The sequence below is a fragment of the Helianthus annuus genome, chromosome 10 (assembly GCF_002127325.2).
Source record: "Helianthus annuus cultivar XRQ/B chromosome 10, HanXRQr2.0-SUNRISE, whole genome shotgun sequence".
Classification (NCBI taxonomy): domain Eukaryota; kingdom Viridiplantae; phylum Streptophyta; class Magnoliopsida; order Asterales; family Asteraceae; genus Helianthus; species Helianthus annuus.
In genome coordinates this window covers 44296288-44311354 of record NC_035442.2, presented here as the reverse complement: position 1 = coordinate 44311354, position 15067 = coordinate 44296288, and the positions used below count along the sequence as shown (strand labels likewise).

Below are 15067 nucleotides of genomic sequence, written 5' to 3'. Positions count from 1 at the left end.
AACCGTTATTGGTTAATTCGGGTTTCGGTTAATCAGTTTTCAATTAACTCAATTTTTGGTTGGTTCAGTTTGGTTTCGGTTAACGATTCATTTACTACTTGCCCTTAGACATTGTTAATCATGTAACATATCAATTTTTTAATTAGAAAACTATAGCAATACTAAAATCAAATTTAAAATCAGGGGGGGGGCTAATTTTTTATAAGGGGATAAAGTGTAACTACTAACAAATTATCTATAATTTTGTTAAAGATGAGGGTTTAATCACTTGACATTCTATAGCTATTAAACATTCTGGGACAATGACTAAGTACGTTGGGCTTTAATCACTTGTACACTAAGGCATCCTCTATTTGTACCTTTTATGTCATATCCCAACCAATGGCGGAAACATCGGAGTGAGACGAAAACGAGATTTGCAAGAGACTTCATAACGACTATGTGTGACATGTATTTAGTAATCAAAATTTCATTTCAGTTCATTTCTAGAATGGAATTACATAGTTTGGAAACAAATTACAACATAATGTAACAAAGAAACAAAGTACAATACAATACAAAATTAAAGTGTGTTTTCTAGTCTCCCTACTAGATTTCTTTCATCGTAACATCATCAAGTTCCTACAATACATATTAAAGTACATGTCAAGACATAAAGTATTGGTGACCATACAAGTTTATAGTACTATCATAAGTATGAATGTTTTAAACAAATCCACATGGCATAATCGTAAACTAAGACTTAATATAACAATACTAGCATGCAACTTATAATTGTCAACCCAAAGTTTCCCACTAGCGTAATCTTGTCGTAGCAACGACAAGACTGTTTTGTTTAACTTAACATGACCTCAAGAATACGGGCGATGTGATAATCCTATAGCGCTATACATGTTAAAGGAGGCTTGTACGAAGTTAATGACAAGTATAAAGCAAATAAGTATTCTAGTATGTATGAGCTCTAGTATCACGTATCAAGCATGTATAACGGATTGTTTGTTTGTGTCAAGTATGTTTGTAAGTGTATGTGTGCGTTTTTAATAAGGAGTAAGTATTGCGCCCAAAAAGTGAAAAAAAGGTTCATGTACACTCACGGTTTGCTAAGCTTTCTGATTAATCGCGAGTTGACGAGTTGTTGAGAGTGGAGCACCGAAGTCACCCTACATTGGGGGAAACGAAGGTGCATGAGCATTCGGAATTTTGTGGAGAGTTCGGATTCGGAATTAAGTATAAGAAGTATATGTACGCGAAAATATATATCTTGTCTAAACACTCGTTTGGACACTACGTTTCATGTGTTTTCATGGGCACCAATTTGCCCATTAGAATTACAAACGAGGAGTCTAGAACTAAGATATTCTAACCTAACTTCTTGACATCTAACTATAATCCGGTTAGTATCAATAATTCAGTTATATATATATATATATATATATATATATATATATATATATATATATATATAGGGTTGGGCTGTATAGAAAACCCTAAATATTTAAGAAACCCATGAAACTCAAAGCTCCCGACTTTTTTTTTTTTTTGAAAAAACTAACACATGTAATATACATGTTTTAAGAGTTTTGGGCCAAAAAAATCAAAAAAGCGCCGAAGGGTTTTTTTTTTAAAAAAAAAAAATTCAGCAACTTTCAGCATTTTTTGTCTAACACATGTTAGTCAACGAAGTTTTTGGAACTTGTTTATTTTTTAAAAAAAAGTACTCGGCGCTTTTTTGTTTTTTTTTTTGCCCAAAACTCTTAAAAACATGTATATTACATGTGTTATTTTTTTCAAAAAAAAAAAAGTCTGGAGCTTTGAGTTTCCAGAGTTTCCTAAAATTTTTAGGGTTTTTTGTCTAGCATTACCATATATATATATATATATATATATATATATATATATATATATATATAAAATAGATTATATAATATAAGCAATAATTTTCCATCATGTATTATCATATAAGTCATGTAAGTCAAGCATGGAGGTGGGATGATTCCATCCGTTAAACCTCTTTGTAGGATTCACTAAAGCACAAGTTTAACTCAGTTGGTCATGAATAACAAGAATATAAACTAATTAATTCATCAAGTAGCCAAGTAAGATTAACCCGAGTGTTCCATACCCATCATGGAAAATGTTGGAGGTGCGGCGGGGTTATGTTACTTTGAGTCTTGGAAGCTACTTAGATGAACATAAACAAAATAAGCAAGTGAGGTAGTAGAACAAGTTTGGAGAGCTCAAGCTTCCATGGTTCACACATTTAGACAAATACAAGACTCACCATATGAATTATGGTGAGCTCGGATGGTCAGACACTTGAAGGTTACTTGGAACCTTATCAAAACATAAAGTTTAAAGGGTGTTTGCACCTCTAAACTCATGACAATCCACCATACACAAGCTCCTTAGTCATAGTCTTGACTAGAAGCAATATGGGTGTGAGATTATATAGGTTTAAACAAGTTTATAAAGATTTAAGTAAGAGTTCTCCAAAACAGAAAGTTCGGACCTCAAAATGGTGATGTTCTACCTTAGTTTACCATGGTAAACTTGTGAAACACTCCTAGAGGTGTTCCAAGCTTTCAAGAAGAAGAAGAAGTGAAGAAAGTTGAAGAAAAGTGAGGTGAAAGCTCACTTTTGGACTTAGGAGAATTATGTTTTCACTTGAAACTCGCTGAAGTAACAGTTGGATGAAAACCGGGGTCACGCTCAGGATCAAACCCACCTCGGTAGGTTTTTCATCATCATAGCGCACAAATGTCCCACCCTGCCATAGCCGGGAATCGAACCGGCGTCTCACAAGGAAACAACCAGCCAATTACCCAACTGAGCTGGGATTACAAACAACATAAAACTTAATGAATGCTCTATTTTACAAAGTTTAGAAGCTTATCAGTTAACGTAGTTTTTTTATTAGTTTAAAAAGGTAATCCTGTAAATATAAACATATTTATTAATAACAATAGTTATTATCATCATTGTTTTATTAGAATAACTAGGTTAGTTCCCCGTGTGTTACACGGGTTGAACAATTTAAACTATATAGTATAGATATTTCCTGTAAATGCAAAACAAAGACAGAGACATTTACATACTATATTGACATAAATGAGTTAATATAAATGTAACCCATCAACTCGTACATATTAATTAATGTCGTAGAGTTCGATAAGACGGCTCTAATGTCGGTTGAATGAGGTCAATTAGAGTCTATTTGATACCCTTTGTACGACTTCTTATTTTTTTTTTTTTTTTTTGAATCTTTGTATTTGATTCTAAACCTATTATTAATGTTATTGATAATAATTTTAGTTATATATCAATAATATATTTTATATATATATATATCAATAATATATTTAGTCTAACATATTAATATTATTATGAATTTCGAAACTTGTTTAGCTAGGATTTAAGATTCTATTGAAGTTTTAGTTTAACAATAGGTTATTGAATTAATAATAAGAATTTGTATTAGATTAGATTAAATATTATTATTATTTGTATTAGATTAGATAAAATATTATTATAATTAGTATATTATTAATAATTTTAATCAATTAAATGAGAGAATAACAAGTGTCTCAAAACAGGTTTCTTTTATTATATAGTATAGATATAGATTAATAGGAGGTAAACATTAGTACATTACAAATATTCTGAATTGATGTTTTTTTTTGTCGTCACAGTTCTAGGGTAAATTTTGCAAATTACGATAAGTTTCAGGTGATTTGAGTAACTATTATTGGAAATTTATAAATCACTATTAAAGTCTTTAACAGATGGGGATGTAGCTCAGATGGTAGAGCGCTCGCTTAGCATGCGAGAGGTACGGGGATCGATACCCCGCATCTCCACACGTTTTTTTTATTTGATTTGTCATTTTTTTTAACAAATAGACATCAATACTTTTTTTGTATTTTTTTCTGATTTCAGCACTACCATTGATAAAAAAAAATGTAAATTTACATTCCATATATGAAATTTCAAATAAAACCATACATTTTCAAATTTCATTTCAGCATTATTAAAACATACAAAGTGTCAACCCCATGACATGAAATACTACGACTAACATGAAATGTATTTATAAAAGGCCGCAAAGACGAGGCCTCGAACAGATTTGCCTTCCATTTGCCTTTACCAGAGCCATCATTCCTGCAGTTGCACCAGCACATATAACCGAAGATATTACCGTCTGCGCATTTTGACTCGCTGCAGTTTCAAAACCAAAACAAATTCAGCTCAAAGAAATTCCAAATCTCAAACCCACTCTATATATTTTCAGCTGTAACAAAATGCATGGTTATAAACTTATAATACATTCAAGTGCTTTTCAAATTCTGATTATTTTACAAATAATGCTTTAAAGATTGATAATTTGTATTGTGAACTAAGCCTAATAAATGAGATCCGACAATTATAAAAGTGAGACGCATAGATGATCTTTTGTTAAAATGGAGTTCATGCAATACCTCGGTTAAGAGTAATGGATGTAACTGTCAAGCTTCCAATCAATAGAACCGATGCCACCGGAAATAACTGCAGATAACCCAAATTGTTTAGAGACTATGTATAAAGTATAAGAGAGTTTAAAATACAAAATGTTGTTAACGTGCGAGCGTATGCGATCAACAAAATAAAGTGTGTAATTAACGTACAACATACGTAATTAGGGTTTTGATCATGCGTGATTTGTGTTTAACCTATGCGTGATTTTGTGTTTGACCATGCGTAATTAGGGTTTAAAATTGACCATGTGTGATTTGTGTTTTTGTCCATGTGTTATTTGTGTTTTAACCTATGCATGATTTTGTGTTTGACCATGTGTAATTAGGGTTCGAAATTTTCAAATGAACATGCGTAATTAAGTCCCGTACTGGTCGCACGTTAAGGAGCTATTGTACGTTAACCTTATAATACATATATACATGTATAATCCGGACAAAAATATGATTACTTACAGTCCGTGACTCAAACTTGTTTAGCTGAAACGGGGAAGGCCTGTTTCCGCTGACGGTATAATTTCCGGAAATCAGGTCGATTGCATCCTGAAAAACGTAAAAAAATACTAATACTCATGAAAAATATTTAACACATAGCAATGCAAAGTTTCGGTATAGAAAAGCCTGCCTGTCGAATTCCATCTTGAAAATTATTTAAATAATATCTCGAAAGAGCACTAATCCCATCTTTTATCAATCCAGATATAGTTTGTTTCCCATATCTGCAAAAAAATGGAAAAAAGTCACAAAAAAAAGAAAACAGAACGATTACTGTATCTCAATCGTTCTTCGGATATTATATCATTACCTGACGATATCTCCTTTTAGAGCATTTGTTCCGGAATACTCGAGGCTGATCTCATCACCTTGATTCACCCACACTATTGAAAAAAGAGTTGCAAATATTAACAGTGAATAAAGTTCTATGTTAGGAAAGAACATGCATGATAATATTATCGGTACGCACAGTTTCTGTAAATCTCGAGATCTTCATCCCCTGTGAAAGTACAAACGTGTTCTGAAGATGTTAGCGCACACATCCGTTGCAACTGTTGATTCAACGATATTCGTGCAAGATAGCTCTGCAATGACAAAACATGACAATATTGTTGTTTTAGGCATTTGAATAAACTTCAGTCACTTCGACCCATGTGTCCTTTTTTTTTGAGTAAAATGCCATTTTCGTCCTTGAGGTTTGGCCAATTTTGCAACATTCGTCCAAAGGTTTGTTTTTTTTTTTTTGCATCTGGATCCAAAAGGTTTGAAATCTTGCCATTTTCACCCAGCTCGTTTATTCCATCTATTTTTCTCTATTATGTCAGGGGTATTTCCGTCTTTTTTGTTAACTTAAAGGACAATTCAGTCTTTTTCAGCGGTATTCGGTATTTTTACATATAGTGAAAAAGACGGAAATACCCATGACTTACGGAGAAAAATGGATGGAGTTAACGAGCCGGATGAAAATGGCAAGATTTCAAACCTTTTGGATCCAGATGCGGAAAAACAAACATTTGGAAGAAAGTCGCAAAGCTAGCCAAACCTCATAGACGAAAATGACATTTTACTCTTTCTTAAGCTTAAAGTTTACATGTTTGACTCTAGGTAACCGTGTAAAGCGAAAGTGCGTTTTCTTGAACCTGGGTAACATTTGTTCGGTCAAGGCAATCGATACAGTTGGATCGAACTACTCCTTTCTGCTCTTCTACCAACTCTCCGTCACTGGTTTGGAGGAAGTATCTGCTGAGCTGGAACAGTGAATATCATAAATTGTATTATGAAAAACCATCATAGTTCCATTTAAGGAAACTATTTCAGGAGACTAACTCGTAAAGATTGTAGTCAGGTTTTGCTATTACCCTTGTTTGTCAAAGTCATCGGCTATTTCATCGTAGAGAAGTTTCAAACTTTCAAAATTTGATCCGCCACAGCGTTGATGGAAATCAAATGACACATATCTGAATCAATAATAAATTCACATTAATGTTTCCTTTAGTGTGTACATGTAATAAAAGGGGTCAAGATTGTAAACAATAAGTCAAAACATAAATAAAGTATCACCTAACATCCGGCAGCTTTTCCATTTCGGTGGCAAATGCAAGGCTTAGTTGGCCCTCATTACCGTGCTGCATGTAACCGATAACATATGAGATTACTATAATTGTGAGTAACAAAGCATGCCATTATATGAAAAACTAGAATTGATTCCCCGCGTTGAGGGGTCGGTTTTTTCTAATGTGATTTGAACGTAATGAACTTTTTGTAATTGTTCATCGATCAAAACGTAGACCAACTGAAAACGTCCATAAAAATAAGCACGAACATGTGTTATATTTGACATGACTCATGAAAACGTAAAGTAACTCGAATTTATACAGTCTAATGAAAACATATTATATTTGATCCGATTCGTTTCCGATCAAAATTTACGTCAAAACGTATACCAACTGAAAACGTCCATAAAAATAAGCACGAAAGCGTATTATATTTGATATGACTCATCTTCGAAAAAAAGTATGTCGAAATGTAAACCAACTTGAATTTATACCAACAAATACATAAATGTCAAAACGTAGACTAACTGAAAACATCTATAAAAATAAGCACGGAAACATATTATATTTGATATGACTCATGAAACGTAAACCAACTCGAAATTATACTCTATAAAAACGTATTATATTTGACCTGACTCGTTTCCAAACATTTCACTACATATTAAAAAGTTGCGCCGGTCAAAAAACATTTTGCTAAAAAACAAAAACAAAAAAAAAATAGAAGGACCAAATTGACCACTAAACATAGTTTGGTGGCCAAAGTCAATATTCTAAACGAGCACTGGCGCACAGCCAGTGCTCTTTTATATGTATAAGTTATAGTAATAACATAACAAGGCAATCAAGTTAATGTAATAATGTTTAGGTCAACTCTTACCTTATCAGTTAAGTCAACAGCAATTGTATTTCCATATCTTTGCATAAGATCATGAAAGTGGCGTTTAACAACCATGGGCTGCCATAAGTTCACCAAACAATGTTATCAGTGGCTGCCTGTATTCCGTACTCAGTAAAATATAGCTAAAAAATGAAGACTAGTCTATTTATAATGGAAGTCTATATACTATATAGAACCATATAATAATAATAATAATAAAGGTTTTTGTATATTGATTATTAATGAATAAGATTACTAAAGAATCCTAATAAAATAATAGTAATATGGTCTAATAAAGTCCACACCGTATCTTCATGCTCGATGACAGAAAGATGAGGTTTATAACTCAAATCAACAATTTGCTCCCACAAGAGCGGAATCGAACCTCGAACCTGAAAACAGAAGGCAACTTTATTAATTAGACAACATAACATCCTCAATATTTCTAAAATATATAACTTCTAGGTCTATAGTAAATCGATATCTTTCACAAGATAATTATTTACCTGCAAAAATGATGACTTGAATTTGTCATACTCCAGCAGTTGTTCGGTTTCAATAAAATTAGCAGTATCCCCTTCTAGATTTGCTCCGCGTCTCCACATTCTAGTACCTGATTCGTATCAATAAAACTCAAACTTTGGCAAATATAACGGCATCGTCTTAGATTTTTTTTAAATTCATCTTCACCTACCAAGACGCCTTGTGCACCTCCTTGATATTAATGTAATTGTGGATGTTAAATTATTTAGCTTCAGCTGTCCCATCTGGAAGCTTAATTCTTAGTTAAGGCAGAGTCTCATAAAATGTATAGAAACTGCCAATAGCATTTTCTTTATAATTCATTGGTCGACAACTATATGTATACAAATATGTACATGTATCACTCAAGACACATTAAAAGGATATTTCCTTGTAATAGCGGCACAATGAACTCATCGACCTGTGATAACAAATATGAATATCTCAGAGAAGATAATATTTCAACCACATAATATCAAAGTTATATGTAATATAAGCAGTTGTGGAAAGAAGAAAATGTAAACTAGATTCTATGTCTAACCTTATTCTCAATTAGCTCCTCTAAGATATTCCTGTTCCAAACAAAGCGTGGGTCAGCCTGAAACACACGCATGTAAGTTATTATCCTCAATAAGAGTTGTTAGATGATAATACACGTCGGTCAGAAATCATATGTGTACATACATACCTGCTTCCAAATCGGTTTACTCATCCACCCATCAGCCATCTTGTATCGTCTCTGCAAGCTGTAAGATACCAAGTTCCGGGTTAAAACTCGAAACTATATTTTCTGTTATGGAATAATCCATCATGCATTAAGAAAACATACTTTAGTGTAATATCAGTTTCATAGGAATAATACAAGCCAGGTGTCTCCTCCACAGTTCTCAACAATGTCTGGAAGTATGCCTCGTCTTTTTTCTGTATAACGATGGTTTTATGAATCGATTAAGCTTGGGACTTCATATCTGCTGAACGGAAAATACTACTGACACACAGAACTTACTTGCTGATTAGTTAAATTTTTTAAACCTTCATTACAAGATAAAAACTTCATAGACATGACTCGGAAGACGGGGTAACCAAGGTAAGCGCCAACCTCTTTGCGAGAAGTGATAACCAATACGTATGTTCCTACGTGAAGACCGCAGAAGGAATACGTTACACAATCAAAATGCGTGAAGATAAACGAATACTACAGTAGTAAGTTTTAAACGTATGGATGGTTTATGGTCTTTCATCCAAAAGGTACATTACATTTATCATATTGCGAATTTGAAGAACTTGCTTCTTTAGCCATAGTTGAACATTTTGATATTCAATTCCGTTTTGATATATAAGGAACTTTAGTTAATGAAAAAGGAAATATGTTAACCCAAACCCTTCATTACTCAAGTGTGCATGGCATAGTTGTCAATAGCGAATACTGATAGCGGACGATAGCGACAAGCTACCTATACGCTACGTAGCGATAGCAATCAAATAGCAGGTGCTATTTCATGTTTAGCGATACACTAGAAGAAAATTTTAAAAATATTTTGTATGTATATTTTACCAAAAAAATATAAAAAAGATAAAAAAATTTACAAAAATCTCTTACCGCTATTTGTCGCTACCAGCTAAATAGCGACACATGAGCGCTACGCTATGCTATCCGCTATAGCGGGCGCTATGCTCGCTATTAACAACTATGATGCATGGAACCCGTTAAGAGAACACATAATAAGATCATCGCACTCTATATATGCAAACCGAGGTAATTGCACATTTTTTTGTTCTCACACAAGATTTGTATCTTCTAAACATAATATCTTGACATGCTTTTCTAGGCTTGTAAACGACCTGAACAAACACAAACGAAGCCTGTTTGTGTTCTTTCTTTAAACTTTAACCGAACGAATGATCAAACACGGACAATTAAATGAACAGACTTTTCTTGTTTGTGTTCGTTTGTTAAGAAAAGGAATGTGTTCGTGTTCGTGTTCGGATGTGAATAGTACAAACAAACGGTTCACAAACGTTTTTTTTTTCTTACACAAGATTTGTAACTTGTAAACATAATATCTTGACATACATACCCCTAGGCCTTAGTAATACAAACAAGCAAGCAAAAGGGTCCCAACAGATTCGACTTATTCAATATACTTTCAACTCATTTGGAATGGAATGTTTCATAAATCATAGTATACAAGGTTGTTTTCCACAAACTAGAGTTTTGAATGGCTATATTATTATGTCCAGTAATGAAGAAACAGACCTGCAAGCAACCGAATTGATCCGGCAATTCCGAAAACAGTATAAACCTTGGAAGCACCTTCCAGATTAACAACTTCACCTGTTACATTGACTATATATGCATTTCAAAATTCTTTATTTTAACGTAATAATAATAATAAAGTTATTATTCTAGAAATAAAAAGGAATGAAATGAGAAAAGTGAAACAAACAAACCGTGAAAGGTTCCATCGGAGCGAGCGATAGAAAAGGCTCGATCGGGGAATTGAAGTGATCTGATGACGAATTTGTCTTGAAATTCTTGCAACTCCAGTTCGCTGAATACTTTGAAATGCTTCTTTTCCGTTGAAGAATCTGTTTCGATTTCCATTATTATGCTGCTGGCAAAAATGAAAGAAAAATTGAATGATTGAAAAACTATGGGTAGTTGATGATCAAACGAACAAGGAGGGCTGGCTAATTAATTTGGGGAGATTAGGTGATCCAATCACTTACGAAAATAAATAAATACAACTCATTTGTTCTTATCCAATTTCTTTATAGGATCATTCCCTACTTCCCCTCGAATAATCTGGTTTCTCATGTTAATAAAAAAAAAAACATTTTTTTACAAAATAATAATAATAATAATAATAATAATAATAATAATAATAATAAAAGCAAATATATTATATATTTTATTTATTTATTTTATTATATATTTAATAGTTATATACCATGTTAGATGAAAGGAAAATGTTTCTCACAGGACCACGAGTCTGTGTGTAAAACCGAGAAAAAAATAACTAAGTCGATCTCTGACTTGCACGTTGCGACATACCTATAAAACGGGGAAAAATAGACGCGATGCGACGGACATGTCAAACAGGAAAAAATAGATGAAAAACGTTGAACCCCACACGCACGTTGCGGCGTGTTAAGTCGGAAATTTAGAACGACACGTTAAACGAAGAACTTATGAAAGATGAAAAGTATGTAAGAGACTAAAGTTGAAAGTAAAAAAAAAAATTGAGATTAAATTGCAAAAGATGAAAAGCTTTGAATTGAAAGTAAAAAAAAATTAAAGGGGTTAAATTGCAAAAGATTAAAACTTTTGAATTAGAAGTGAAAAATCAAACTAATCAAAGGGGTTAAAATACCAAAGATCGAAACTTTAGACTTAAATTGCCAAAGATTGAAACTTTAGAGTTAAAAAAGAAATTAATTAAACAAAAGAGATAAATAGATTTAGTTAAATTGATTTTAATATTATTATTATTTAATAAAATAGATAAATAAAAAACTAAGAATGAGAAATAACCAGAGAATGACATGTGTTCAAAAAGGATTTTTGTTTATTAGTATAGAAAGATATTATAATGCACCAAGGTGAGACATTTTAAGATATCCCAAAAAATAATAATTTTTTATCTTTTAATTTATAAATACACCCTTAAAATAACGGTAAATTGGTCTTTTGAACAATAATTAGATTTTAGTCCCCCATCTTATTACACTTAAATCTCTGGGTTTTGACATAATTATAGGTAATTAGTTACGTTTTTCCTCCTCCACAACAAACTTATAATTTTTTTACGTATTCTTGTCATATCTTAGTCTAATGTTTTACAAAAAAAATCTAAAAGAACCGTGATGTTCTACTCATGTTTGTCGACGTTTCGATAGTTTCTTGGTCAATATTGACGTGTGGATTAAAAGGTACAAGTAGATAATGCCTTAGTGTACAAGTGATTAAACCCCAACGTACTTAATTATTATCCCATAATGTTTAATAACTACAGAATGTCAAGTGATTAAATACTGCTGTCAATTTAGTCCTCTCATGTAAATTACACTTTAATCTTTAATCTTTAACAAAATTATAGATAATTAGTTAGTAGTTACACTTTATCCACTTAGCTTAACTGAACCGAATCATTCATATTTTCATATATTTCTAGCTTTTATACCTCCATTTCATATATTTTGAATTTTATATCTCCATTTCATATATTTATACTTTCATTTCATGTATTTATACCTCAATTTCATAGATTTATAAGCAAAAGTTTTAGCCAAAGTTTGATTTTGCTATTAACTGAAATTGAACGAAACAAGTCAATCCAACCGAACAAGCCAAAGTGATGAACCGAAAACCGACCGGTTAATAAAATAACTAACCGATGACTTTGGTTTCGGCTTCGGTTGAGGATAATAACCGAAGTGGCCGAACCATGCACAACAGAATGAAATGGATTACCCGATTAGTTCGCTTTTGATGTATATCTATCACAATGATACTACAATAAATATTATATGAATAAGAAAACTACAGAAAAACAAGAATCCCAATGCGATGTTTCGCTCTCGCCGCATTGCGCGGGCATTTTGTTAGTTATACTAAAAAGAAGAAGATGAACTTCATGTATAGTGGTTTTTTTTTTTTTTTTGTCTTTTTAGTGCGGTTTGTGGTTCTTACATATGCACCATCTACACTTACTCATTTATCATTTAACAAATTTTCATTTACGCTATATGCTCTTTACTCTTTTGTCATTTAATGAATTTCCATTCACACCTCGTGGACTTTACACAGTCTATAAGGTAGTGTTTGGTATGCAGAAATAAGAGGCAGAATGGAATGGACTATTACGATGGAATGAAGAAAAGAGTGTTTGATTGGAATGGAATGGAATAACCCATTACATAATGCTTTCCATTCCCTCAAAATCATTCCATCATCCCCCCATGTTTTTTTTTTCATTCCATCCTTTCTTGCACCCTTCATTAACAACACCATAACTCACGTCGCTACCACCCGCCACCACCACCAATGCCCACCGCCAGTGGCGGAGTCAGAAATTTTTTCTTATGGTGTCTTTTTTTATGGATACCCCGGTTTATAGTAACCCGGAGTCAAATTTTTTGGATTGGTTCGGATCTAGTCGGGTCAAATCACATAATAAAAGCAAATACCACAGTAAAAATACAATGTCATTGAATAAAAACATATAATAAAATTACAAAGTCATTTGAAATATATAAAAATGCATTTAATAGTTGCTTTGTACGCATTTTCATGTTTTAAAAATGATTCATAATGTTTTCAATGGCAACTTGAAAAAAAAACTCTTTTTCAATATAACAAACAAGTGCACGCATCATTCAAATTATCATCAAACGCCGTGTTAGGTATTAGACTTCGTGCTATAATGCTTACTGGATTAGAAAAAATAAAAATTAAGCATTGACCTTTAATAATTTAAAGTATACTAATTAAATTCAAGTCACTGAGCTTAATTTTTGAAATATAAATTTGTTTATTATGTAATTCTTTTAGAAGAAAAGAAAACAATGGTGTCGTTTGTAAAAAGACAATGTTGTCGCTCGTAAAAAAACAATGGCGTCGCTCGAATTTTTCCTATTATACGTTGTATTTGCTACACAAAATTCAATGGTGTCGGACGACACTGATGTTCAAAGTGTGGCTCCGCCATTGCCCACCGCCACCACCCACCACCGTGTAAGACCCGTCTCATGTATCACAATTTTATACAAAATACGCATTTTTATATATAAAATACGACAATTCGAAACTTTGTAGTGTTATCGTTCATACATAACTAAGTTGTTCAAGTTACATCACCATACTAGTTTTAAACATTTAAGTGATTACATGCTTTTAAAAACAAACGACTTAAACAAAAGCAACATCATTCGTGGAAGCTTCAAAAGTTGTGCGTTCGGTTCTTGACATATGCTTGATCGCCATCCGGAATACCCTTACATCACCTAATATCAAAACCAACAATAAAGTTAGTTTTGATGAACAAATAATCAGTTTAAACAAGTCCAAATTGCAAAAATGAACAAAATAAACAAAAGGAAAAATTACAAGTTTTGTCCTTTATCTTCATACCACTTTTTCAGGCAGTGTCCTTTTTAACGAATGTTGACAGGCGGTGTCCTTTACTAGGTATTTTGTTGCAAGTTTAGTCCTTTACACCCAACCCAGTTAAAAAACCCTGTAAATTGTTGACAGGCGGTGTCCTTTACTAGGTATTTTGTTGCAAGTTTAGTCATTTACCTAGGTATTCTGTTGCAAGTTTAGTCCTTTACACCTAACAATTAACAGGGTTTTTTAACTGGGTTGGGTGTAAAGGACTAAACTTGCAACAAAATACCTAGTAAAGGACACCGCCTGTCAACATTCGTTAAAAAGGACACCGCCTGAAAAGTGGTATAAAGATAAAGGACAAAACCTGTAATTTTTCCTAAACAAAATTCCAACTCTGCAGTCTGTCGCGGCCCGCGACAGATTTAGTCTCAGCCTTCGCGGGCCGCCACACAAGCCGTGGCGGGGCGCGACAGACCTAAGGATCTCCTTCCCGGGGCGCGACGACCTCTTTTTCACAGAAGGTTTCCAGCTTTTTGAGCTGCAGTTGCCCAGCTCCAATTTTAATCAAAATCTAACTTAAAATTGCCATAACTTTTGTTTCGCAAGTCCGTTTTACGTGATTCTTTTTCCTACGCGTCCGTAATTTAAATACAAACACGTCTATCATTTTTATATTGTTAAAAGTTCGGTTTATGGACTGAAAGCCTATAGTCCCCTTTTTATTTATTCGACCCGTTTAGTTTTGTAGTATACTTATCACTACTTATAATCTATGAATTCTAGACACCGTGGCGGAGCTTGACTAAAAGTTTCGAGGGGGCGTAAAATGATGGAACCCAAAAATTGTTTTTTCTATCGTTGTGTTTCGGGTCGGGTCGAGTTGGCTATTCGATTCAAGTTGGGTCAAATAATAATAGTTCCAAATAAAACAAAGTGTATATTTACCACACTACCAATCATTTATATACAAAGTTTATAAATATTTATGATATACAAT

The 15067-nt window shown here is 32.9% G+C and overlaps 1 protein-coding gene and 1 non-coding gene across 5 annotated transcripts; one reads left to right on the top strand and one right to left on the bottom strand.

Annotated features, from left to right (window-relative positions):
• Positions 1 to 3784: 3784 nt before the first annotated feature.
• TRNAA-AGC lies at positions 3785 to 3857 on the top strand. Its single transcript has one exon. It is a non-coding gene; the product is annotated as a tRNA-Ala (tRNA).
• Positions 3858 to 3944: 87 nt separating this feature from the next.
• Positions 3945 to 10745, bottom strand: LOC110885033 (phosphoinositide phosphatase SAC8). 4 transcript variants are annotated; one of them, XM_022132730.2, is made up of 20 exons: positions 10410 to 10745; positions 10216 to 10305; positions 8965 to 9092; positions 8788 to 8879; positions 8647 to 8704; positions 8500 to 8556; positions 8346 to 8379; positions 8131 to 8211; positions 7943 to 8049; positions 7742 to 7828; positions 7437 to 7514; positions 6564 to 6628; positions 6362 to 6460; positions 6143 to 6245; positions 5473 to 5587; positions 5314 to 5386; positions 5134 to 5227; positions 4965 to 5051; positions 4476 to 4542; positions 3945 to 4215 (listed from the first exon to the last, which is right to left on the bottom strand). In XM_022132730.2, the coding sequence occupies exons 1-20, from the start codon at positions 10561 to 10563 to the stop codon at positions 4088 to 4090; spliced, it is 1797 nt and encodes a 598-aa protein (XP_021988422.1). In that variant the 5' UTR covers positions 10564 to 10745; the 3' UTR covers positions 3945 to 4087. The 4 variants fall into 4 exon arrangements, 3 of the variants coding, with proteins under 3 accessions (XP_021988422.1, XP_021988423.1, XP_021988424.1); XM_022132731.2 differs by having other exon boundaries at positions 6143 to 6242; XM_022132732.2 differs by having other exon boundaries at positions 10216 to 10293; positions 10410 to 10707.
• Positions 10746 to 15067: the final 4322 nt, after the last annotated feature.

Bases quoted from the DNA above. Each gene is read 5' to 3' on its own strand.
- LOC110885033 (XM_022132730.2), bottom strand. From the start codon at position 10,563: ATGGAAATCGAAACAGATTCTTCAACGGAAAAGAAGCATTTCAAAGTA. The intron at 8,380-8,499 runs GTTAGACATAGA...TTGTTATCACAG, and splicing joins AGGAGCTAATTGAGAATAAG to GTCGATGAGTTCATTGTGCC. The intron at 6,629-7,436 runs GTAAGAGTTGAC...GGTTACATGCAG, and splicing joins CTGTTGACTTAACTGATAAG to CACGGTAATGAGGGCCAACT.